The 20,057-nt window shown below is 54.4% G+C and overlaps 8 protein-coding genes across 8 annotated transcripts; 5 read left to right on the top strand and 3 right to left on the bottom strand.

Annotated features, from left to right (window-relative positions):
• Positions 1–272: 272 nt before the first annotated feature.
• On the bottom strand, positions 273–1,172 carry BZA05DRAFT_114069 (uncharacterized protein). Its single transcript, XM_051478608.1, has 2 exons — positions 655–1,172; positions 273–585 (listed from the first exon to the last, which is right to left on the bottom strand). Exons 1-2 carry the CDS (start codon positions 1,000–1,002, stop codon positions 391–393), a joined length of 543 nt encoding a protein of 180 aa, XP_051343804.1. The 5' UTR covers positions 1,003–1,172; the 3' UTR covers positions 273–390.
• A 1,539-nt stretch (positions 1,173–2,711) lies between these two features.
• BZA05DRAFT_385784 (uncharacterized protein) lies at positions 2,712–4,337 on the top strand. The gene is made up of 3 exons (XM_051482440.1): positions 2,712–3,321; positions 3,370–3,733; positions 3,797–4,337. The coding sequence occupies exons 1-3, from the start codon at positions 3,113–3,115 to the stop codon at positions 3,896–3,898; spliced, it is 675 nt and encodes a 224-aa protein (XP_051343805.1). The 5' UTR covers positions 2,712–3,112; the 3' UTR covers positions 3,899–4,337.
• Positions 4,338–7,662: 3,325 nt separating this feature from the next.
• On the top strand, positions 7,663–8,511 carry BZA05DRAFT_331033 (uncharacterized protein; the record flags this gene model as incomplete). Its single annotated transcript, XM_051480570.1, has 1 exon — positions 7,663–8,511. One exon carries the CDS (start codon positions 7,663–7,665, stop codon positions 8,509–8,511), a length of 849 nt encoding a protein of 282 aa, XP_051343806.1.
• Positions 8,512–9,689: 1,178 nt separating this feature from the next.
• On the bottom strand, positions 9,690–10,680 carry BZA05DRAFT_114195 (uncharacterized protein). Its single transcript, XM_051478612.1, has 4 exons — positions 10,543–10,680; positions 10,339–10,400; positions 10,014–10,281; positions 9,690–9,953 (listed from the first exon to the last, which is right to left on the bottom strand). Exons 1-4 carry the CDS (start codon positions 10,589–10,591, stop codon positions 9,757–9,759), a joined length of 576 nt encoding a protein of 191 aa, XP_051343807.1. The 5' UTR covers positions 10,592–10,680; the 3' UTR covers positions 9,690–9,756.
• A 515-nt stretch (positions 10,681–11,195) lies between these two features.
• Positions 11,196–12,300, top strand: BZA05DRAFT_114161 (mitochondrial ribosomal protein subunit L20-domain-containing protein). The gene has a single exon (XM_051478610.1). It carries the CDS (start codon positions 11,459–11,461, stop codon positions 12,059–12,061), a length of 603 nt encoding a protein of 200 aa, XP_051343808.1. The 5' UTR covers positions 11,196–11,458; the 3' UTR covers positions 12,062–12,300.
• Positions 12,301–12,528: 228 nt separating this feature from the next.
• BZA05DRAFT_385795 (glutamate carboxypeptidase) lies at positions 12,529–14,360 on the top strand. The gene is made up of 6 exons (XM_051482441.1): positions 12,529–12,551; positions 12,636–13,033; positions 13,089–13,124; positions 13,181–13,324; positions 13,376–13,708; positions 13,758–14,360. The coding sequence occupies exons 2-6, from the start codon at positions 12,753–12,755 to the stop codon at positions 14,263–14,265; spliced, it is 1,302 nt and encodes a 433-aa protein (XP_051343809.1). The 5' UTR covers positions 12,529–12,551; positions 12,636–12,752; the 3' UTR covers positions 14,266–14,360.
• A 48-nt stretch (positions 14,361–14,408) lies between these two features.
• Positions 14,409–15,998, bottom strand: BZA05DRAFT_114188 (uncharacterized protein). The gene has a single exon (XM_051478611.1). It carries the CDS (start codon positions 15,903–15,905, stop codon positions 14,553–14,555), a length of 1,353 nt encoding a protein of 450 aa, XP_051343810.1. The 5' UTR covers positions 15,906–15,998; the 3' UTR covers positions 14,409–14,552.
• A 1,151-nt stretch (positions 15,999–17,149) lies between these two features.
• On the top strand, positions 17,150–18,773 carry BZA05DRAFT_347684 (kinase-like domain-containing protein). Its single transcript, XM_051481215.1, has 7 exons — positions 17,150–17,278; positions 17,340–17,393; positions 17,450–17,679; positions 17,766–17,817; positions 17,890–17,956; positions 18,017–18,069; positions 18,114–18,773. Exons 1-7 carry the CDS (start codon positions 17,179–17,181, stop codon positions 18,719–18,721), a joined length of 1,164 nt encoding a protein of 387 aa, XP_051343811.1. The 5' UTR covers positions 17,150–17,178; the 3' UTR covers positions 18,722–18,773.
• The last annotated feature ends 1,284 nt before the right edge of the window (positions 18,774–20,057 follow it).

The raw sequence follows: 20,057 nt of genomic DNA on the forward strand, positions 1-20,057 counted from the left end.
ACTCAAATCCGCCGATTTCTCCCGTCAAATATAAACAACCCTTCCGCCCATCCAATAACACAGACTTCCACACCGCCACACGGCTCCACCAACTTCAACCATGGCGCGCATACAACTCCCATACCAAGTGCCTATTCGCACTAGATATGCCATAACATTAAGCCATGCTCACCAACGATGTGAACACCACAGCTGCCCACAAGAATATGGCACCCACAGCGACACCTATGCCAAAGTTCTTCGAAACCACTCCAACAACGATGCCCGAGACAATACTGGCAACCATTCCAAACACAAACACGATGAGAACACCAAAGACGTTCAATCCTTCGACAAAATGCAATCCATATTCCGAACCACTGAGTCCGGCCCCTGGCCGGCAGAGTCAATTCAAAGGAGCCTTCTCGGTATGTATTCGAAAATTTGACTTGTTCGACCCATTTTTCGAGAATGAAAGTGGCGAACGAGGAGTGTATCGCTCAACGGCTGTGTTCCGGCCTCCCCATTCTTGAAGATGTACCGTTGTTGATCTTCGGGAAGCGCTGGTCGAATGATGTTGACGTAATCTCCATCGTAAACGTTGAACTAGAAAAGCCACAGGTCAACTCTAAAAAATATTTTCTCAAATTCCCAAGAAGTGAGGATTGTGCTCGCCTTCACAAACGTGATATGAGCTAGTGTCTTCGGAGATAGGCTACGGCTAAGCCGACTGGCCCTGCTATAGTATTCTGTTCGGAACAAATCAAAGACTTCTCGATCAGAAGTTGGCTCCATGATTGGGACTTGGTGTAGATGACAATCGGTCGTGAACCGGCCATGGATCCGAAGCTTGCTCACATCGAAACACAGCAAGATGTATCGTGGCTCGCCGACTATGTCCATATCGGATGCTGTAGTAAGCCCTTCCTCAAGCCGATGTTGGGCGGCGTCGTCGGATGGACGTGCGGGCGAACTCTCAAGGGAAACTGCAGTGATGGGGGACGCCGATCCTACCGATGGCATGTGCGGAGACGCCGCATTGCCCGTTGAAACCGAAGGTATTTCGAGGCCCCGGATGGGAGGAGGAGGCGTCCCGTGTGCCTGAGCCGTGGAGTCCCCAATGCACGTGTACTCCGGTGGATCGAATGGCCACCAACCTACCGGGCTTGCCACTCTTTTTTCAAACCAAATCTAGAAACTACTCCAAGCACGTCGAGCAAAGGATTTCGGGCCAAGATTCTGTGCTTCGACATCGGAAAATGGGGCCTCCGAAACGACCGCAGTAATCGGATCGATAGTCTGAGCCGGAAGGTCTTCAGGAACATCACCGATAGGATGAGTAGTCGACAGATGAAAGGGAGTTTTCATGGCTGTTGGGTGTCGATGCTGATTCTCGTATGCTTAGAGGGGACTCTGGAGTCTGTGGGGAATGTGAGGAGGATATGATCAAAAAAAAAACTAGCAAGGCGCGGTTGGTATATAGAGGAGAGAGAGGAAATTGGGGGTTGGCCGTCTATTCGATACCTAGATGATGATCGAGAAAGAAGAAGAGGAAGAAGAAGACGACCCCGCCATGCCCGCCAACTTTGATTCCCACCAACGTTGATGCCCACTACTAACCACATTCGTTTTCTCCCGCCGACAGGTATCCCCCGACGACTTCCTCCTCTCGCCGACAGCTCCTCCATCCCTGAGTGCACTTGGGCCTATTCCAAATGACGATTAGTGGGTGCCGCGTGAAAGGGAGGTTTTGGTGACTGCCATAAATCATGATCTAGAACCCGGGTTAAAGTTAGAGTGATGAATAGTGCCAAAGCAATTTCTTGTTTGACTCGACCTTGTCCCGCCCCGCAGCTTATGGCGTGAAAGTTTTTCTAGGCTGAGCCTGACAGAGGTGTTTGTTTACGTCTTTGAAGTATGTAGGTGCAGCCTCGTTCCGCCTTCAGGCTGCACTCCGACTAGCACTTGAGTAGGTAGAGTTCCTTGGCTGACTGCAACACTTCATCAGCAGAATCTCCCATGTATATTCGACCTTGGTAGATCATGGCAGATTACGTATCCTTTTTCACCCGGCTCTCCCGGACCGCTGAACGGCCACGAGCTCGATACCGGTTCCCTAATGCTCGCCGCCCAGCCCTCGCGGCATAACCCCCGCCCAGCCCTCTCAGCTCAACCGCCCGCCCGCTCAACCTCCCGCTCAACCTCCCGCTCAACCACCTCCCAGCGCAACCCCACTCGTGTCCGATCATGCGGCAATTTCTTCGCGAGTGTGCGGGTCGAAGAGAAGAGTGATACCCCATGCATCGGCAATGATTCTCATCGGACCATGTCGCCACGAAGCCTGCTGGCTTCCTCCTCGATGTTCGCTTCAAAGTTCAGCACCCATTCCAGATCCTACCTCACATCACATTTCCAAGGTTGAATCCGTATCTAGCACGCTCTCAATCAATCACTAATATTTGCACAACAATTAATTATCATTTTATGATTAGACTACATAACTACCGCAGATACATGGGTTAACAGACACGAGAAACAAAGCACAAAACCTCGCGATCAATTCTGCCCCTCAAACTCATCCTCCACCTCGGCATCCTCAATGTGCGGTGCCTCAACTTCCTCATCCTCAACATCCTCGGCGTCATCCCCGGCGGGGACGGTCGGGGGTGCGGGGACAGTCGGGGGTGCGGGGACAGTCGGGGGTGCAGGGCCAGTCGGGGGAGTGGTTGGGGGTGCAGGGGTGGTTGGGGGAGTAGTCGGGGGCGCGGGGGCTGTTGGCGGCGCAGGGACAGTCGGGGGCGCAGGCGTGCCAGTGCCAGAGAGAGTCAGCTTGATATCATCAAACATCAAATCCCTATGCTGGCCGGCGGGGACGGAGCCCGAGCAGACGACCCTGACGACCATTCTGACGCGGGCCGCAGTAGCGGTCCAAGTACCACGGGTCTCCAACCAGGTGGTCTCTATGGTACTGGCGCTCTGCGCAACCTGCTGTCCGCCAATGGTGAAAGTGGCGATACACCCGCTGATGAAATTCGGGCGACGGGTGAACGCGGACAGATCGTATTTGGAGCCGGGGCAGACTTGCATGGTCTGCCCGAACGTGTAGAAAGATGTACCGGGGGCAGCGCGGGGGATGCGGACGCGGAAGTGCGAGGTGCCGCTGTGGGACGGGTTCGTCGATGAGGTGTCGAGGACATTACCGCCGGCTCCACCGTTGAAGTTGATCTCCTCCCAGGGGTCGCTGTCGTCCTGGATCTCGAATCCGCCGTTGCCGGCGGGGGAGGTGCGCGTGCAGGTGGTGGGGACAACTGGTCCTGGGGTGCAGACGCCAGCACTGTTGACCTGCATGTTGTTAGTTGGGCGTCATACTAGAGGCTAGGGGGTTGTTACCGTTTGTGTGAGGCGGTCCGTGACGGTGACGGTGGTCGCGTCGGGGGTCAAAGTCGTTGTCTCCTTGACAGTGACAGCCGCCGGAGTCGAAGTCAAAGTCTCGGTCTCGCGGACAGTAATCGGCGCCAGAGTAGAAGTAGAAGTCTCGGTCTCGATGACAGTGACCGGCACCGGGGTGAAAGTCTGGACGGTGGTCACCGTCTCCGTAAGGCGATCAAGAGTGATACTCTCAGTTGTGGTACTGGTACGGGTGGCCGGGCTGGGTCGGATCGTGATGATCCTCGTCGAAGGGACGACGGTCCTAGTACTGGTTACAGTTCTGGTTCTGAAGACCCTCCTGGTCGTAACAACCCATCTAGTCGAGCTGGTTTCCAAGTGGAGTTAGTTGCTGGTTTTGTTTTACATTATGGAGAAAAGAAGGGCTTACACTGGACACCAACCGTTCCTTTGGGGAGCGGCAGCCGCGTCAGCAACAGCGGCAGCCGCAAGGGCCAGGGAAGCGAGCACGGTGAACTTCATGGCGAAATAGCGGATGGAAAAAAGCGAATGTGTGACGGAAATTCCGAATGAAGAAACAAAAAAGAGTGACAGATGGTGACCGGAATGAGTGACGGTGACCAAAAATGAATGACGACGGACAGTGGTGCTAGATGAGAGCATTCACTGGGAGGGACGAAGGATAGGTTTTATGTATGGGCCATGGCACTGGCCGTGCGATTTTGTGGCTTGAATAAGGGGTGAGACATCAGAAGTTCCTGCGCACTTTTGACGTATCGTATGGCGAATCGGTGGTGCTGCTGGCGTTTTCTTTGGTTCGCTAGCGAGATGGCGGCTGGGCTACTTGGCGAGCTAGCGGCCTTTGGGAGGGGCAGTCATTGACCAGTGCTAAGACGACTGCACTGACGAACTCGAGCATGCAGGTACACACAACTCAGGCACGGTCAGCGGAATTGGCATAGGGGAGGGGGTGTTACATATGTAGGTCGATGGGGAAGCGCCATGGGAAAGCCGACTTGGGCGCCTTCGACTATTCTGGAACCAAACATTCGGATTTCGCCGGCCATAACCGTCCGATATGTTAGCATTCGGGCCGCCGTAGTCAGTGGAAGGTCAGACAAAACGCAACAAACGTCCAATAGCCGCCAGTCGAAACTACGGTATGGCGGTGGTGAACTGACCTCTGAGCTCTCCACCTCGATCACACTAATGTCGTGGCCGAAAGTCGCAACGTGAAGTCTTCAAGTTCCATGTTTCCCAGCTAGAATCCCTTGGCTGTGGTTCGATTCACATTGTTACATACCCGCACAGGGGTAAAGTAGAGACAAGCGAGGAGCTTATTTTCATTAGCATCGCCAGCCTTGTAGGTAGCACAAGGCCTACCAGCAGCAAGCCCATACCCCCTGGAGTTATCGCCCCTTCCCCTGAAAATTGTGGAAATCTATCGCATCATGTCACCCGGAGAAGGGGCCGGCCAGATTGGTGACGAGCGTTTCTAGACACAACGTAGCGCCTTAGCTTCCAAAAGCTTTTTTCACTCGTCTGCGACTCTGCGGCCCAGTAAAGTCTAGTTATCACCAATCCCCACGGCTGAAAAGTAGTTAAGCGGGGGTAAATCCTCACGTCAAATTTCGAGACCACATCTGGTGGAAGTGTATACATATACTCTAGATACACATAACGGCAACCGGAGAACTACTATTAGAAGATGCACGTATTTCTTTGATGCACTTCAAGGTTCAGGGGACCCGTGTGCGCACTGCGGGTGCAGGCTTCAATCTGTGAGGCTTGAGCTGCACGTCACGGGGGCTATTTTCTTGGTAACAGGTATGCATAACTATTCTTTACTTGCTCGAAATGAGGATTTCTGGAGGCTGAAACTTTCTAGGATCTAGGTATTGCGCAGTAGAAAGGGGCCAGGAAAAAAGCGGAGCGGTTGCACTATTGATGAGGGCTTATGTATGTGCCCTGTTCTGCAGTTTCTGAAGATTCCGATCACCTGATTCTCACTCAATTTCGTCATGATTTCTCTGCCCCATTTCTGCATATCCCACCCCAACCTCGATCCGTCTCCAGCCGGTTTGTTGTGGCTCCCTCTACCCTCCGCCATGACCATCCACAAAAGTGTACTGCGCACCAAAGAAATTGCAAAGGAAACGGGAGAGCCCGCATCTGCGCCTCGTCCCCTAATCCCCCGCCCGTTCTTCGGGGGATATTATGAAGGAGGGCGTGGGGGATATCTAGTTGGGTTTCCCCGCTCTTCAATCTCGTCCCCCCGTCTCCTCTCTTCTTTCTTCCTACTCACTGGCTCGGAGTTTCTACCTACCTCACTGGCTACGTCTTCCTCAGCTACCTCCAATCCCGTCTGCCCATGCCCCAGTGGTAGCCAGGAAGTCCAGGATCGCTGGGCTGCACCGCTCGTCCGCGAAGTGGTCCCGGATCTTGAATCGGCCTTCGCCCTCCCCGCCTCCTTCCACGCTTACACCCGCAGGATTTTTCGCTGGCCTTTCCGCTGGGGACAGCACCTAAAGAGTGTGCTCCCACATCTAGTAAAGTACCGGCATCATCCGCGGACCGCACTTGGTGTTAGATTGGAATTTGACTTTTTTGTTTTTCTGTTGGATCATCTTTGCATCCGACCTTATTAAATCATGGCTGATGGAACAAGTCTCCGACCGCTGGCCACAGGACTCGATGTGGAATCCCTATCTATCGCTCTCCGCTCACCCCTTCATGTGCTGCCTGCATAGAGGAAATTACATGAAGGAGAAGTACCCACATAATCCAGCCCTATCCAGCCTCCTCCGGCAACTCGCTGCCACCAACATGTCTGCCTAGTTTCTCGTCTCTCTCCGCCGTTTCAGGTTCTAGAGTCTCTCGTTCCTCTTCCTTCTTTCTCGGGAGAGTCAGTGCCAGGCTGGCTCTTGCCGCGTTTTAGTCTATCGGTGGGCCTGGCGAGCTTAGGATTTGTGGGCTGGTCGTCGATGCCTGGCTGAAGGGTGGGGGGTTAGAAAAGCGTTTCCTCCTCCCGTCTCTCCTTCTCGATGTCTCTCTCTTCTTGCCATTGTTCGGTCCGTCTCATAGTCTCCGCCCTGGCTCCAGTTTCCTCTGACCCGTTGGTCGGCTATACGACGTCTGACTCGGTGTTTGTCACCTCTCTTTCATGCCCAATGGTGGGACTCGCCTTCCTACGTCCGTAGTGGTCAGAAAGATGAGAATCTGGTTTTGCATGGTACTAGAATTCCATGTCGAGTGATGCCTGATGCAGGGTCCTTGGGATCTCGGTAGCTCGAGTTTCTGAAGCGAATAGGTATCGCAAACACCTACAAGGCTACACCCGCCTAAGTAGATCTCTATTCAAGTTGTTTTTTGTTTATCCTGAATAACATCCATAGAAACACCAGTTTCTATTCGCAGCAAAATTTAGATCACAGCTCCGTTACTGCTACCTATTACTTCTTCCTCCTTCGCACCGTCCCAAACCCTTCGTTATCAACCTCCGGCTCCTCTTTCTACCTCACCGCAACAGCAGGAAAAAATAGTGCATCTCCCATCTCCTCATCCTCACTATCGTCCTCATCGCCACTCGGCCCGGCATCCTGGTCCACAGCCTCGACTTTCGGCGGTAGAATCATCTAGCCGCTAGGCTCCGACAACAACCGTAGGTGTAGCACCTCAGGTTTTAACCACGGCGAAATTATCTTCAACGATTTGCTTGCTAAGCTCGGCGACTTTCTTCAAGACCTATCGCGTCCCTACTACCAGTACTATCGACTCGATGCCTACATCACCGCAGCACCTTTAAGTCGGACATTATACTCCTCATTGCCGTAAGGCGCACTCATATAGTGGGTGGATACCATGATTAATAAGCCGGCCGCCGTGAAATAGACAACTTTGGCGTTCAGGAGACTATTTTCTCGTATTAGTTGCGGCGAACTACACGAGATTCCGGGACATTGAGACAACTTACCGGGGCCAAGAAGCCGTACCGAGAATGGCTGCAGCTGTCACCACGACACCCTAGTGAATGCAGATCCATACGAGCACAATTGAGCATATTGCAACGAATCGCTCAGCTCCCCCAACCTCTGTCTGAGTCACCTCTGGAACTGAATTCATCCGAGTGCGGGGTCCATTACATATCATCGTGAGCACCGCGTGGTCCCATGGCGCTATCGGGCAACTCGACGAGCACGGGATTATTATAAAGCATGTAGGTATCGCATTCCCAACGGCTTCACTATTGCATCCAGGATCCAATTCTCCAAAGCACTAGGAATCTAGATCACCACAATGAGCGCCTCCCCACCTACCTCGCTACCGCACATAACGCTCCACGGCTTCCCCAAGTCCGCCAACGCGCCGAGCTTATCAGGGTACTGCCACAAGCTGGAGACGTTTCTGCGGGCGTCAGGGTTCACGAACTACGTGCACGCATCCTCATCGACGACGTCCTCGGCGCCCAAAAAGAAGCTTCCGTACATAACTTTGACGACCGCCTCGGGTGTTTCCACGCACTCTGACTCGCACTTCATCGTGCAGCACCTCCTCGCCACGGGCATAGTCCGCGACATCGACGCCGAAGACGCGGTGCTGGCGCCGCATCAGCGCGCTGACTCCCGCGCGTACATAGCGTGGACTGAGGAGCTCGTCTACCTCGCGGTAGTCCACACGCGCTGGGCGCGCGACCATAATTTTGCCGTGGTGGCGGCGGGATTGCCGATGCCTGCGATGCTGCGCGGCGTGCTGGCGTGGTGGCTCAGGTGGAATATCACTAGTGCGCTGTGGACCGCCGGGATTGGAAGGCATAGTGACGGCGAGATCGAGGTGCTGATGAAGGAGTATGTGGATGCTGTGGAGGCGAAGTTGGCATGGGCTGAGGAGCAGGGCGCACACTGGCTGCTCGCCACGAGGAAACCGGCGCTCGTGGATGTCGTCGTTTGGGCGTTCTTGGCGAATGCGCTCGCGGAGAACGCGGGGAATAGGGAGTATGCGGCTATGGTCCTCGCGAGGAACCCGCTCAGGAGGTATGTGGAAAGAGGGTGTAGGCTGTGGTTTCCGGAGTATGAAGATTTACTGGCGGCGGTTGAGGGGGGTGCGGAGGATGGGGGAGCTTTGGGCGAAGAAGGAACTGGAGCATGAGACGCAACGGCTGCACTGGGGAGACTTTCATGTGTTGTGATATCGTTTGTAGATTTTTATTTGATATCAAATTTAATCCATTGTCCAGGTACTCAATTACTCTCCTAAGCCGAGCGTGGGTTCGCCGAACCGACCACACACCAGCCATATGGGATCCTGTAAGGCTGCAACGGCCCGCTCTCAGTCTGATATTCAGCAAGCCAGAAGACCCCGAGCAGAATGTTTAATGTTCGAAGCCATGGCCGATTCATGCGCGTTCGGGACCGGTTGGTCAGCCGGCATCGGCTTTCTCCGGAACGTTAACGCGGAACGGCTGCTGGAAGTTGCGAAGAGTATCCTTTACTTTGACTACCTAACCGGGCACAGACACGGGCACGGACGAGAGTAGGATGAGGTTAGGAAAAGGTTTAGAAAAAACCGCGGCGATAGTACCCTTACCGTAGCTAGACCTGGAAAACTTTACCGATGAAATCCGAACCGGCCAACCCCTCTAGTGTCATATGTACCTACTGGTGATTACAGAGAGGGATAGAACATCAATTCACTGTCACATACGGCCTTACTAGACCATGTACTAGTGACTGCAGATGTAGTAGACCGTGGCGATGTTCGTGATATGCGAGTGATCTCACATGATCATCACCCATGACGACCGTTGACAACTCCGAGCGATCTGCCATGGTCGCCGCGTCGCCGCGCAGGCATCAACCCACCAGCAACAATCGCGACTCCCATTCCTCGACTAGGCACTCCGTTGCATCGATTCTTGACCAAGGTTGATGGCCTTTTTTGGCGAATCTCACGCGCGGTTGAGTGATAGCTCGTGACTCGTGAGTGTCTAACCACCGCGCTTGCTACCTGCTACCTGTAGGTTCACCACTCGCCAATAAAGATTTTGCAGTAATCGGCTTTAGTGGGGATGAGCGAGCAGATTCACACCCGCGAACATCAATGTAAGCACTACTACATAGTACTCTCGGCTGCTAATGACATCACCCGTACCTGCCATGCCGTGCATTGCACCCTCTATAGCTATCCGAGCGTGTCTCATGAGATTTCCAATTCCGATTCCGATTACGACCCATCAGTGATCACACCGCGGCATAAATAACCAAATAACAAAACAGCCAAATAATCAATAAAAAAATGACCAAATGACCAATTACCAAGCAAGCAAGCAATCAGGCGGCAGCAAACACCACAAATTCTCAATCATCAACATCATAGCACATAACCCCACCGTCATCACTTGATAAGCTCGTACCCCTCCTCCGGCGGCAACAGCATCGCGCTGAGCGCCAGACACGCCGACAAAGTCAGGGCCATGCACCACGAGACGGTGGTAAGAATCCAGCTGATATCCAGCTTCCACCCGACAAAGAATCTATCGTCCCAGTCGTAGAGGTAAGCGACCAGGGACATTGACGTGCACTGGAGGACCGCTATTGAGTGTCAGCTTTGGAAGGGTCGTTAAGGCCGAAGTTGAGGACGTAGTTACATACCGACGAGGAGTAAGAAAAAGCTCATGAGCTTCCAGCCCCTCTCCCTCGTAGCGCGGCCGCCGAGGAGGACAACGATAAACGCAATGATCACTACGCCCTCGAGCACGACCGCGAGGGACATCAGGAAGCCCACGGACCGCCACATACTGCAGAAGTAGCGGTCGCTGCCGTGGCAGTCTTCATACGTCGGGAAGTGCGTGCATTTTCCTGTTGTGCTCGAACAGCGCCGGTGGAGGCCGTAGGTATACGTTATGGGTGTACCGTCGACCTAGGTGCGGATGTCAGTGGTGGAGAGGAAGGGGTGCGGTGCGGGATGGGTCCGTACGAATGTGTCGCGATAGGATATCCACCGCGGAATGATAATCGACACTAGAGTGAGAGCCGATGCTGGACAGTGAACGGACAATGTCAGCACTTTGGTTGAAGAGTAGTGGCGTCGTTCGTTGGACGGGCCGTCGCCGTCTGCCCTGGGGCTTGCGGGAGTTGCGGGGCTAAATCAAGCAAGGTACCCATGACGTTCGTTACGTACCCGCGACGAATGCGGCCAGTGAGGACGCATATACCAGCGCCCGAGTCATTGCGATGAATGCCGACGGGTTGTCTTTCTTGACTTTTCGTAGGTTATATTCGAAGCTGATTTTCGTTGTAAAGGCGTAGATGTAGATCAGAGGCGGGAGGAAAAGCGGAGAGGGCAGTTATGGTAGAGGTGGTGGTAGAGGTGGTGGTGGGGGTGGGGGTAGTGGGTGTCCGGCCTGTATCAATCAAGCGGCAAGAAGCAAAGCATGCGAGGCCCGCAGCGTCCTACTTGATTCGTAGACCACTTCACGTGAGGAAACGGACGACCGTTCCGAGAGGTGCAGGAAAGCAACAGGAACTGCGGATCGGGGCGGGGCCGGAGGATGCCGCATATCGAGGTTGAGGTTCGGAATCGCAGCATTCGGGTGGGTACTCCCAGAGGGGACGGTTGTGGTGGTTGTGGTGGTGGAGGGTGGGCAGGACGCAGCCAGCCTTGCTTGTCGATTGTTGATTGCCGCAGATAGAGGGTTTGCTTCTTTGAATAGGAAGCTCCACTCACTCGCGAGCGACAATGAATCGCGCGACGTTATCTGTCGACATCGCCGTACGAGGATGTGCCTACATACCACAAAATTGATAGCGCCGGAAAGTGCACGATAAAGATCTGCCTCCGCTTCGGGAGACAGCCGCCGGGCTTGGCTGGCTGGAGTAAAGGCTTCTTTTCTTCCGAGTAGACATTAGAGTAGAGTCCGAATCCCCTGCACCGTGTCCGGCGTCACAGTGATCCCGGCCCGCGATGAGTGATCCACCATGAGTCTCCCTACCGAGCCCCGCCACGCCAAGCCGCGCATCACTCACCATTTTTCTTCAACTGAGCCTCTCCACCGCTCAATCCGCCATCCCAAACAGTCGCGGGCACGCAACGCACCATGAACTCCTTCACACGCGCCCTGCGCCAATCTCTCTCCCGGCCGACCACAAGCCTCCAGAAGAGCTTCGTCCGCCATGAATCCTCGTCGCGACGACACACCAAAAAGCTCCGGCTGCACCCCCACCCCTCGATGAAGCTCACCGCCGACTCCCCACGAACCTCGCACGTCATCTACAACCCCCCCTCGTCGGCGCCCACGCCTCTCATCACCCCGACGATATTCCTGCCGAAGGACGATTCAAGACGCGAACTTCTCGCTGCTGCCCCGAAGCCCGCCGCTGCCGCCGATGCCGCCGCGAACCTCCCGCCACCAGTGCGACAGCCGTACGAGAAAACCTATCATCTGACTGAAGAGGATTTCGCGGAGATCAGAAGGCTTAGGGCGGTAGATCCCGTGAAGAATAACAGGACTGCTTTGGCGAAGCAGTTCGATTGCTCAACGCTGTTCATTGGAATGGTCTGCCAGGCGACCGAGGGTAGGATCAAGCAGATGAAGGCGAGGGATGAGGGAGTCAAGAACAGATGGGGTACCAAGAGGTCCACGGCTAGAGAGGACAGGCAGAGGCGGCGGGCTGGATGGGGTGGTGCCGACGGTCTGTAAGGGGGCGGGACGTCCACGCGGCGGGGAAGGTTTGGAGGGGTTCCTTCGAAGTTCGAACGGCTGTACAGTACAATACTTCCAACATGAACCTCAAACCGCACTGTTTGACTGCGGAATCGCATGTAGATATCCGTGACCATTACATGTACCATACATGGGCTGTAGCGGATGCAGAAATTCCCACTTTGGAAACGGCCGGAGCCGGTGATAAGCGTCCACCACAAAAGCGCCAAGGCGTAGGCAACCCCTCCTAGGTGCTGCGCGTGTTACGCTGCCCCACCAAGCTCCCCATGCGTCTCTGTTTCCCTCTCTCTCCTCTTCGCACCCAGATCTCCATCAAACCTTCTCCAGTGCGAGCACTATATTCCTCGTTCTGCCCAGCACTACCAACCCACAAACGACCGTTCATCGCGAAGCAACATTTCAGAAACTACATAGTCACCAATCGATCATCGAAGATGGCTCCTCAACTCGATGGCTTCTTCAAGCAGTAAGTTTCCAGCCTCTGCGTGCAGAACTGAGGCCTAACGTAGTACAGGGTAGATGACATGGCCGAATCCTTCATCAAGCGTAGACAACCCATCCACACATCTAGATGCATTCCACCTGACTCCTCCCCGCAGGTCTTGCTGACGCTGTCGCCATCCCGTCTGTCTCAGCCGACCCCGAGCTCCGCCCGGAGGTTGTCCGCATGGGCAAGTTCCTCGAGAAGGAACTGAAGGCTCTGGGCGCAACCGTTGAGCTCCGCGAGCTCGGAAAGCAGCCCGACATTCCGCATCTGGACCTTCCTCCCGTCATCTTGGGCCGATACGGTAGCGATCCCAAGAAGAGGACTATCCTCGTGTACGGTCACTACGACGTGCAGCCAGCGCTGAAAGAGGACGGATGGAATACTGAGCCGTTTGTGTTGAGCGTTGACGAGAAGACCGGACGCATGTTTGGACGGGGGAGTACCGATGACAAAGGCCCTGTGTGAGTGATATCCTGTTTAACGGAGTGAATGTGTGTGCTAATGAGTGTTTATTAGGCTGGGATGGATTAATGCGATCGAGGCGCATCAGAAGTGAGTCTTGATAGAGGAGGCCCTTTCCATACAGCAATGTTCTGACTCGGGTACAGGGCTGGCATCGATTTCCCGGTGAACCTGTTAATGTGCTTCGAGGGTATGGAGGAGTACGGATCCGAGGGGCTCGACGATCTGATCAAAGAGGAGGCCAGCAAGTTTTTCAAGGAGGCCGATGCCGTGTGCATATCCGACAACTAGTAATCGCTCCCCCTTCGCTCCCGCTCTTCCCACCATTAACGATTTCCCAGCTGGCTCGGAACCGAGAAGCCCTGTCTCACATACGGCCTTCGCGGCTGCTCCTACTACAAGATTAACATCTCCGGGCCTGGTGCAGACCTTCATTCGGGAGTCTTTGGTGGAACTGTCACCGAGCCGATGACGGATCTTGTCAGTCTCCTGGGCACACTGGTTGACAACAAGGGCAAGATCTTGATCGACGGACTCGACAAGCTTGTTGCTCCGCTCACCGAGGAGGAGAAGGCGTTGTTTCCCGGCATCGCTTTCACCATGGACGATATCTATGAGTCCCTTGGCTCCAAGACCACCATCTATGACAACACCGAGCAAATCCTCATGGCCAGGTACTTTACCTCCTTCCTCTGCAAGTGTTCAAAGGCTAACCATGCAAAGATGGCGCTACCCCTCCCTCTCCATCCACGGAATAGAAGGTGCATTCTCCGGCACGGGAGCAAAGACCGTTATCCCAGCGTCGGTCTCGGGCAAATTCTCGATCCGCACAGTGCCCAACATGGAGCTGTCGGATGTTGACGACCTGGTATTCGCGCACCTCGACCGGGAGTGGGCCAAGCTCGGCAGTAACAACACCATCAAGCGCGAGCTCATGCACGCCGGAAAGTGGTGGGTCGCTTCGCCCAAGCACTGGAACTTCTCTGCCGCCAGCAAGGCCGTGCAGAGCGTTTTCAACACCGAGCCCGATTTCACGCGCGAGGGTGGCAGTATTCCGGTCACCCTCACGTTCGAGCAGGCCACTGGGAAGAACGTACTGCTCCTGCCCATGGGAAGCTCGACCGACGGCGCCCACTCCATCAATGAAAAACTCGATAAGAGGAACTACATCGAGGGAACTAAGCTGCTCGGTGCCTACTTGCATTATGCCGCTTGTGAGCCACAGGTTTAGAAAACGGCGAGGAAATCGATGGACTGCACGCTGCTGTAGTGGTTTTTGTTTCTTCAATGACTGCATGCGAATGACGGATTGTGATTGTAATGAACTATTCGCTTTTGTGCTCTATGTACCATGCCCGGTGATTGAAATGAAGTGACCACAACTAGCTGGGTAAACACATGACGCAGATTAAAGTGCGAGCAATATTCACAGCCCCAATTCCAATATGTGGAATCATCAACACTGTACAGAACGAAACTCCGATCCTAACTAGCCTTCCCTCCTTCGCCAATCCAGACTCAATCGCTATCCGAGTCACTATCCTCACTGCTGCTGCTGTCCTCACTGCTCTCCACAACGTTCGCCTTCGCCGGCACCTCCGCCTCCACTTTCTCCACCTCCGCCTCATCATCACTCTCATCGCCCGCCAAATCCCTCCTTCCCAGCGCCTTCGCCACCAATTTCGCCCTAACCACGCCCTCCCTCTTCGCCGCCTCGCCCACCCCAGCTTCATTAAGTATCTTCTTAACCTCAACCAGCAGTCTATCCCTCGCACCCACGCCCTGGAGGCCGGCTACATACGCGGCGAGCGCGGCATCGCTGCTGGCGGGGATCATGGCAACGTCCAGGGCGTTCCGGAGCACCCAGTTCTGCTTTGACTTCTCGAACTTCCAGAGTGATCGGTGCAGGTGGAAGTTGCTGAGGTAGTGTAAATAAGGCAAGATGGAGCCGTTGCTGTTCGAGCCGCCGTGTTTGGGTTTGGATTTAGATTTCGCGCTGGGGGCCGAGGCGGGGGCGGTGGGGGGTGTGCTAGTGGGAGTAGTGGTGGTGGCGGCGGCGGCGGCGGCGGGAGAGGGCGCGGGCGCGATGTTCTCTTTCTCTTTCTCCGCCTCGGCCGCCTCCGCCGCCGGCTCCTCGGCGATAGGTGCGGGTGCGGGAGTGGCAGTAGCAGTAGCAGTAGCGGCGGTAAGAGTCGCCTTCGCGGGCGTAATCCCGCCCCGCGTGCGGTTCTTGCCGAACGGGTCCAGCGCAAGGTATAGCTGCTTTATGCTGTCGCCGTCGGTGGCCTTGACGTCGGGCGCGAAGGTTACGGATTTCCGGCGCGATGATGTGGGCGGAGTGGGCATCGGGGATGCGGCCGCGGCGAGTTTCTTTTTGAGGAGGGATTTGGTCGGTGATGGGAGGGGGGTGGGAAGGTTGGTGGAAGTGGGCTCAGGGGTGGCGAGGATGGTGGGAGTGGGAGTGGTGGATGTGGTGGGATCGCCGGCGGTGATGGCGGTGGTGCTGGTGGCGGAAGGATCGGTGCTGGTGGAGGATTTGCTCTTCTTGCTTTTCTTGTCCTTCTTTTCTTTCTTTTCCTTCTTGTCGGTTTTATCTCTCTTCTCCTTCTTGGCCTTCTTCACGGTCTTTTCGTCTGCGTCCTGGCGCTGGTCCTGGTCCTGCTCTTGGGTATCTTCGTTCTTCCTCTTCTCCTTCTTTTCCTTCTTTTCCTTCTTTTCCTTCTTTTCCTTCTTTTCCTTCTTTTCCTTCTTCTCCTTCTTACTCCTCTTCACCTTCTTCGGCTCCTCCTCAACGACATCGTCGTCCTCCAGCTTCCGCTTCCTCGAAACCTTCTTCTCGGCAGTGATATTCATCACTGTATCCTCGGCCATATCCTATGCGTGTCTGTGAGTGTGTGTGTGAGTGCTGGGTCGATTCCTTTGTGCCTGTGCCTGTCTCTGTCTCGGGGCGGTGAGGGGTGTAGAGAACTGTGTGGGGAGAAAGTTGGGTATCGCGCGGGCAAAGAAATAAAAAAAACCGCCAGTTTTTTTTTCTCAGCCGCACCCTGAGGCGCGCTAGTTAACTAACGGGGAGTTGAAAGTTCGCTCTCTCTCGGCCGATCACTCGAGTGATGCGAAGTGATTCGTAGACGAGAAATGTAGAAATGTCTCGCGTGAGTGGTGTTCCTGCGTCGATGGGGTGAGATGGGTGCTTGTATGTAGGCAGGGCGGGTGGGACGGTGGGGTATTTTGAATGGGGTGCGCAGACCGGTGGTATCATACTCTATCTGGTTCCTGCGGTTCTGCACACTGGCCAGACTCGGGGTTACGAAAGCTCATACATCACCAACGCAGCCCTTGGCAGTATAGTTCCCTGAGACTCGCTCACTTTTCTACAGGTGCGGCTTTATACCCTATTTGGGCTTCGCCACTTCGGTGATCCCCCTCAACATGTCGTTGGCGTTGTCTGTGGTACAATAGAGCCCTGGAGACTGCATCGTCTCCAGCCGGCAGCTGTTCGGGCCACAAAGTAACCTTCTGCTGCTCGTGAAGAAAGTTACAGTTATGGAAGCCTGTTTGAATAGGAATACGAAGAGACTGAATCAGCACAATAATACTGGGTTTCGCAGCGTAGATGTTACGCAACCATAGTCAAGTGGATTTGTGGTGACGATACTCCGTTAACTTTTAAGCTCCTGCGATCAATACCGTCAAACTGGCAGCTGCTGATGTATATGAGGCAGGTATGCTACATACGTCGGGGTTTCTGATGGGCAGCTGGTATGGATACCGGTATAACGCTGCACGGGCGTTTAGTGGAGGATATTTGCCCTAGGTAATCCAAGATCGGCGGTGTTTATGACGGGAATGAGAGATTGGGTTAAAGGGGTTTACAATGGACGAGGAAGCTTCTCATTGATATGGTGATAACACACACTCGGCCCACAAGTTGAGTTGTCAGCTTATGTAACTATACGCGCTTCTGCGCATGCGCTCCCAGGCCCAAAAAGAAACCCGAGCCGTTGGTTGCAGCCTGCATGACTTGGCACAACGCGTGCCGTTACATACCGTAGCTCTATATACTCTAACTACTCGACACGCAAAACCCAAACCACGAACGACACCTTACTCTAACTCCACCACCACCAGCACCACCAGCAACAAGATGTCGGACCACACCTCGCAGCCGCAGCCCCAAGTTCCGCAATTCCTTTCGGTCTCTGGAAAGTCGCTGCCGGGGCTTTTGGAGGCACAGACGGTGCTTGGTACGGATCTCCGAGAAATGCGAGAAATGGAATAGCTTTTGATTTACCGGGCGAATACTAGGAAAATGCCGCGACATCGCCGACTTTGAGAAACTGAACCGGTTGGGTGAAGGGAGTAAGTAGCCGTCTCTCCACACCCTTTCTGCTCTCACAGGTGTTGACAATTCACAGCCTACGGTGTCGTCCACCGCTCCCTCGACAGTCTCACCAACCGCATCGTCGCGCTCAAGCAAGTCCGCATCTTCGATTCCGACCGCGGCAACGGGATCCCGATCACGGCGCTTCGCGAGATTTCGATTCTCAAGTCGCTACGGCACACGAACATCATCAGTGTCCTGGACGTGGCGGTCAGCACGAAGGATCTGGATGACGTCTATATGGTCGAGGAGTATGCGGAGCAGGTGGGTACCCCGGGAGGACGTGTGGGTTGTGGAAAGAACTGGGACGCATCGTCGCTGGCTTTCCTTGCCCGCTGTTAGGTGTTAAGGACTTGGCGAATTTGCTGGACCATGCGAAAGTGAGGTTTTCGGAAAGTGAGGGTATGTGCTCTGTCCCTACCTGTCCTAGCTATTTTGCTTGGATGATGTACCGACGAGAGGGTGGACGGACAGTCAAGTGCCTCATGAAGCAACTCCTCGAAGGAATGGAATATCTCCATCGTCACGACATAATCCACCGGTTCGTACACAACCCCCGTTCAACATGGTTAGTGGTACCCACTAATATCACCACCACCAGCGACATCAAAATGTCCAACCTCCTCCTGACGCGCACCGGCATCCTCAAACTCGGTTTGTCCCTCCTCCTCTCCCCTCCGCCTAGCTAACCTTCCCAGCCGACTTCGGCCTCGCCAGGGAATGGTCCTCGCGGCCGCTCACCCCAGGCGTAGTAACGGTGTGGTACCGCAGTCCGGAGCTGCTCCTGTCGGCCACGCGTTACACAAGCTCGGTGGACCTCTGGGCCGCCGGCTGCATAATGGGCGAGCTGCTGACCTCCGCGCCGCTGCTCCCCGGCGAAACCGAGCTGCAGCAATGGCACCTAATCTGCTCTCTCCTGGGCGCGCCCAGCGTGCGAATCTGGCCGCGCATGCCGTCGCTCCCCGGGCTCCCACCGAACCACACGCCGCCGCCGCTGCCGCGCAACACCGTCAACCTTCTGGAAAAGAAGCTGCACGGCCAGAAGCGCGAGTGCATCAACCTGGTCAACGAGCTCCTCACCTACGATCCCGACATGCGCCCATCCGCGCCGCGCGCCCTGAGACATGCCTACTTCACGCGCGAGCAGCCTGCAGCGTGTAAGCCCGAGATGGTACAGACTTTTCCCGAGATCAGGAATGAGGAGGTTAAGCGCACCGTCGAAATGAAGCGTGGCAATGAGGGCCCGGGTGGTTACGTCTTTGACTTTGGCGAGGGCGAGGGCGAGAGGAAACGGCGGAAGAGGTAGTACTTACCTTCATAGGTGGGGGAAGGAAAGGAGGGAAGGGAAGGGAAGGGAAGGGAAGGGAAGGGAAGGGAAGGGAAGGGAAGGGAAGGGAAGGGAAGGGAAGTGAAGGGAAGGGAGGGAGTAGATGAGATGCTATGTGATAAATGCTCTGTTCTGGTGCAACTTGCCATTCTCGCTGAAGAAGGAAACCCGCGCATTGTGAAGCCAAGTAAATAATAAAAAGTGAAGTAAATACACAGCCTCCATCCATCCATCCATCCATCTTCCCATCCACACCGCACATCACTCAGCTCCAGCACCAACCTCCAGATAGACGAAAAGAAAACCCCCAACCCATCCAACCCATCCGCCCAACTAACCAACCCACCAATAACCAGCAAGCAAGCAACAACTGAGCTTCATTCAAAGCCAACAAAGAAAATGAAATGGAAAGAAAAAAAAAGAACAGAACAGAACACTGTGGCGCTATATACCCGTTGCGCCATGGCCGGACAAATAAAACACTCCCCCCCTCCCGGTTCCCGTCCCCGTCATCCTCCTCTTCTTCCCCCAATTCTCCGTCCAGACGACGACGTATTGACAAGAGCTCTCCTCCACCACCACCACCATATCCTCCTCCTCCTCCTCCCCCGCATTCTCCTCCTCTTACTGCTCCCACCACACTTAAGGCGAGACGCGCACTTGCATGTTCTTCCCGGCGAAGATTCGGATTCGGTTGTGATCCAGTGAAGACATGCAAGGGGGATGATTCTGCAAAGACAAAGATAAAAGAAAAAACAAAGCAACAAAAAAGCGACAAAAAAAACAAGGGGGATGAAAAACGCAACAATAATAAGAATTGCAAAAACGAACGAAAATGAAAAGAATAAAAAGAAAAAGAAAAAGAGTTCCCACTAAAAAATTCTGTTATCAACGATAAGATGTAAGAAGTTTTCTAAGCAAACAGCGTGCAAGCCAGCCAACTACCGTAGGTAAGGTACTTCCACCGACCAACCATCCCCCGCTCCAGCTATCCTATCTTATCCAGCTATCCATCCAATCCATCCATCCATCCAATCCATCCATCCATCCATCCATCCCACCTTACTGGCCAACCAGACCAACCCACTGGATAGTGACTTGGAAAAGAAGAAAAAAAAACGAAAGAAAGAAAGAAAAAAAGAGAAAAAAAAGCAAAGTCAAGCACTCAATAACACCGTTGACCCCCCCCCCCCCCCCCCCCAATTTTTAAAAATGCCACGTTTCAAGTCGTAAAATTCGTCACTTGCTGCACAATCCAAGGGGCCCGCCGTGGAAAAGAAAAAAAAGGGTTGGAGGTACATAGCGGAGGAGGGCG

Source organism: Tricharina praecox (genome assembly GCF_024521635.1).
Source record: "Tricharina praecox strain CBS 144465 chromosome Unknown BZA05scaffold_2, whole genome shotgun sequence".
NCBI classification, from domain to species: Eukaryota; Fungi; Ascomycota; class Pezizomycetes; order Pezizales; family Pyronemataceae; genus Tricharina; species Tricharina praecox.

What these genes read in the sequence shown, in the direction of transcription:
- BZA05DRAFT_385784 (XM_051482440.1), top strand. Translation starts at nt 3,113, where the DNA reads ATGCGGACGCGGAAGTGCGAGGTGCCGCTGTGGGACGGGTTCGTCGAT. An exon ending in CAGACGCCAGCACTGTTGAC is followed by an intron (nt 3,322 to 3,369) that starts CTGCATGTTGTT and finishes GGGGGTTGTTAC; the next exon opens with CGTTTGTGTGAGGCGGTCCG. An exon ending in TAACAACCCATCTAGTCGAG is followed by an intron (nt 3,734 to 3,796) that starts CTGGTTTCCAAG and finishes AGAAGGGCTTAC; the next exon opens with ACTGGACACCAACCGTTCCT.
- BZA05DRAFT_347684 (XM_051481215.1), top strand. Translation starts at nt 17,179, where the DNA reads ATGTCGGACCACACCTCGCAGCCGCAGCCCCAAGTTCCGCAATTCCTT. An exon ending in GAACCGGTTGGGTGAAGGGA is followed by an intron (nt 17,394 to 17,449) that starts GTAAGTAGCCGT and finishes GACAATTCACAG; the next exon opens with CCTACGGTGTCGTCCACCGC. An exon ending in CACCGGCATCCTCAAACTCG is followed by an intron (nt 18,070 to 18,113) that starts GTTTGTCCCTCC and finishes TAACCTTCCCAG; the next exon opens with CCGACTTCGGCCTCGCCAGG.
- BZA05DRAFT_114161 (XM_051478610.1), top strand. Translation starts at nt 11,459, where the DNA reads ATGAACTCCTTCACACGCGCCCTGCGCCAATCTCTCTCCCGGCCGACC.
- BZA05DRAFT_114195 (XM_051478612.1), bottom strand. Translation starts at nt 10,591, where the DNA reads ATGACTCGGGCGCTGGTATATGCGTCCTCACTGGCCGCATTCGTCGCG. An exon ending in ACTGGCCGCATTCGTCGCGG is followed by an intron (nt 10,401 to 10,542) that starts GTACGTAACGAA and finishes TTCACTGTCCAG; the next exon opens with CATCGGCTCTCACTCTAGTG. An exon ending in CTTTTTCTTACTCCTCGTCG is followed by an intron (nt 9,954 to 10,013) that starts GTATGTAACTAC and finishes GACACTCAATAG; the next exon opens with CGGTCCTCCAGTGCACGTCA.
- BZA05DRAFT_114069 (XM_051478608.1), bottom strand. Translation starts at nt 1,002, where the DNA reads ATGCCATCGGTAGGATCGGCGTCCCCCATCACTGCAGTTTCCCTTGAG. An exon ending in CTCATATCACGTTTGTGAAG is followed by an intron (nt 586 to 654) that starts GCGAGCACAATC and finishes TGGCTTTTCTAG; the next exon opens with TTCAACGTTTACGATGGAGA.
- BZA05DRAFT_385795 (XM_051482441.1), top strand. Translation starts at nt 12,753, where the DNA reads ATGGGCAAGTTCCTCGAGAAGGAACTGAAGGCTCTGGGCGCAACCGTT. An exon ending in GCGATCGAGGCGCATCAGAA is followed by an intron (nt 13,125 to 13,180) that starts GTGAGTCTTGAT and finishes ACTCGGGTACAG; the next exon opens with GGCTGGCATCGATTTCCCGG. An exon ending in GAGCAAATCCTCATGGCCAG is followed by an intron (nt 13,709 to 13,757) that starts GTACTTTACCTC and finishes AACCATGCAAAG; the next exon opens with ATGGCGCTACCCCTCCCTCT.
- BZA05DRAFT_114188 (XM_051478611.1), bottom strand. Translation starts at nt 15,905, where the DNA reads ATGGCCGAGGATACAGTGATGAATATCACTGCCGAGAAGAAGGTTTCG.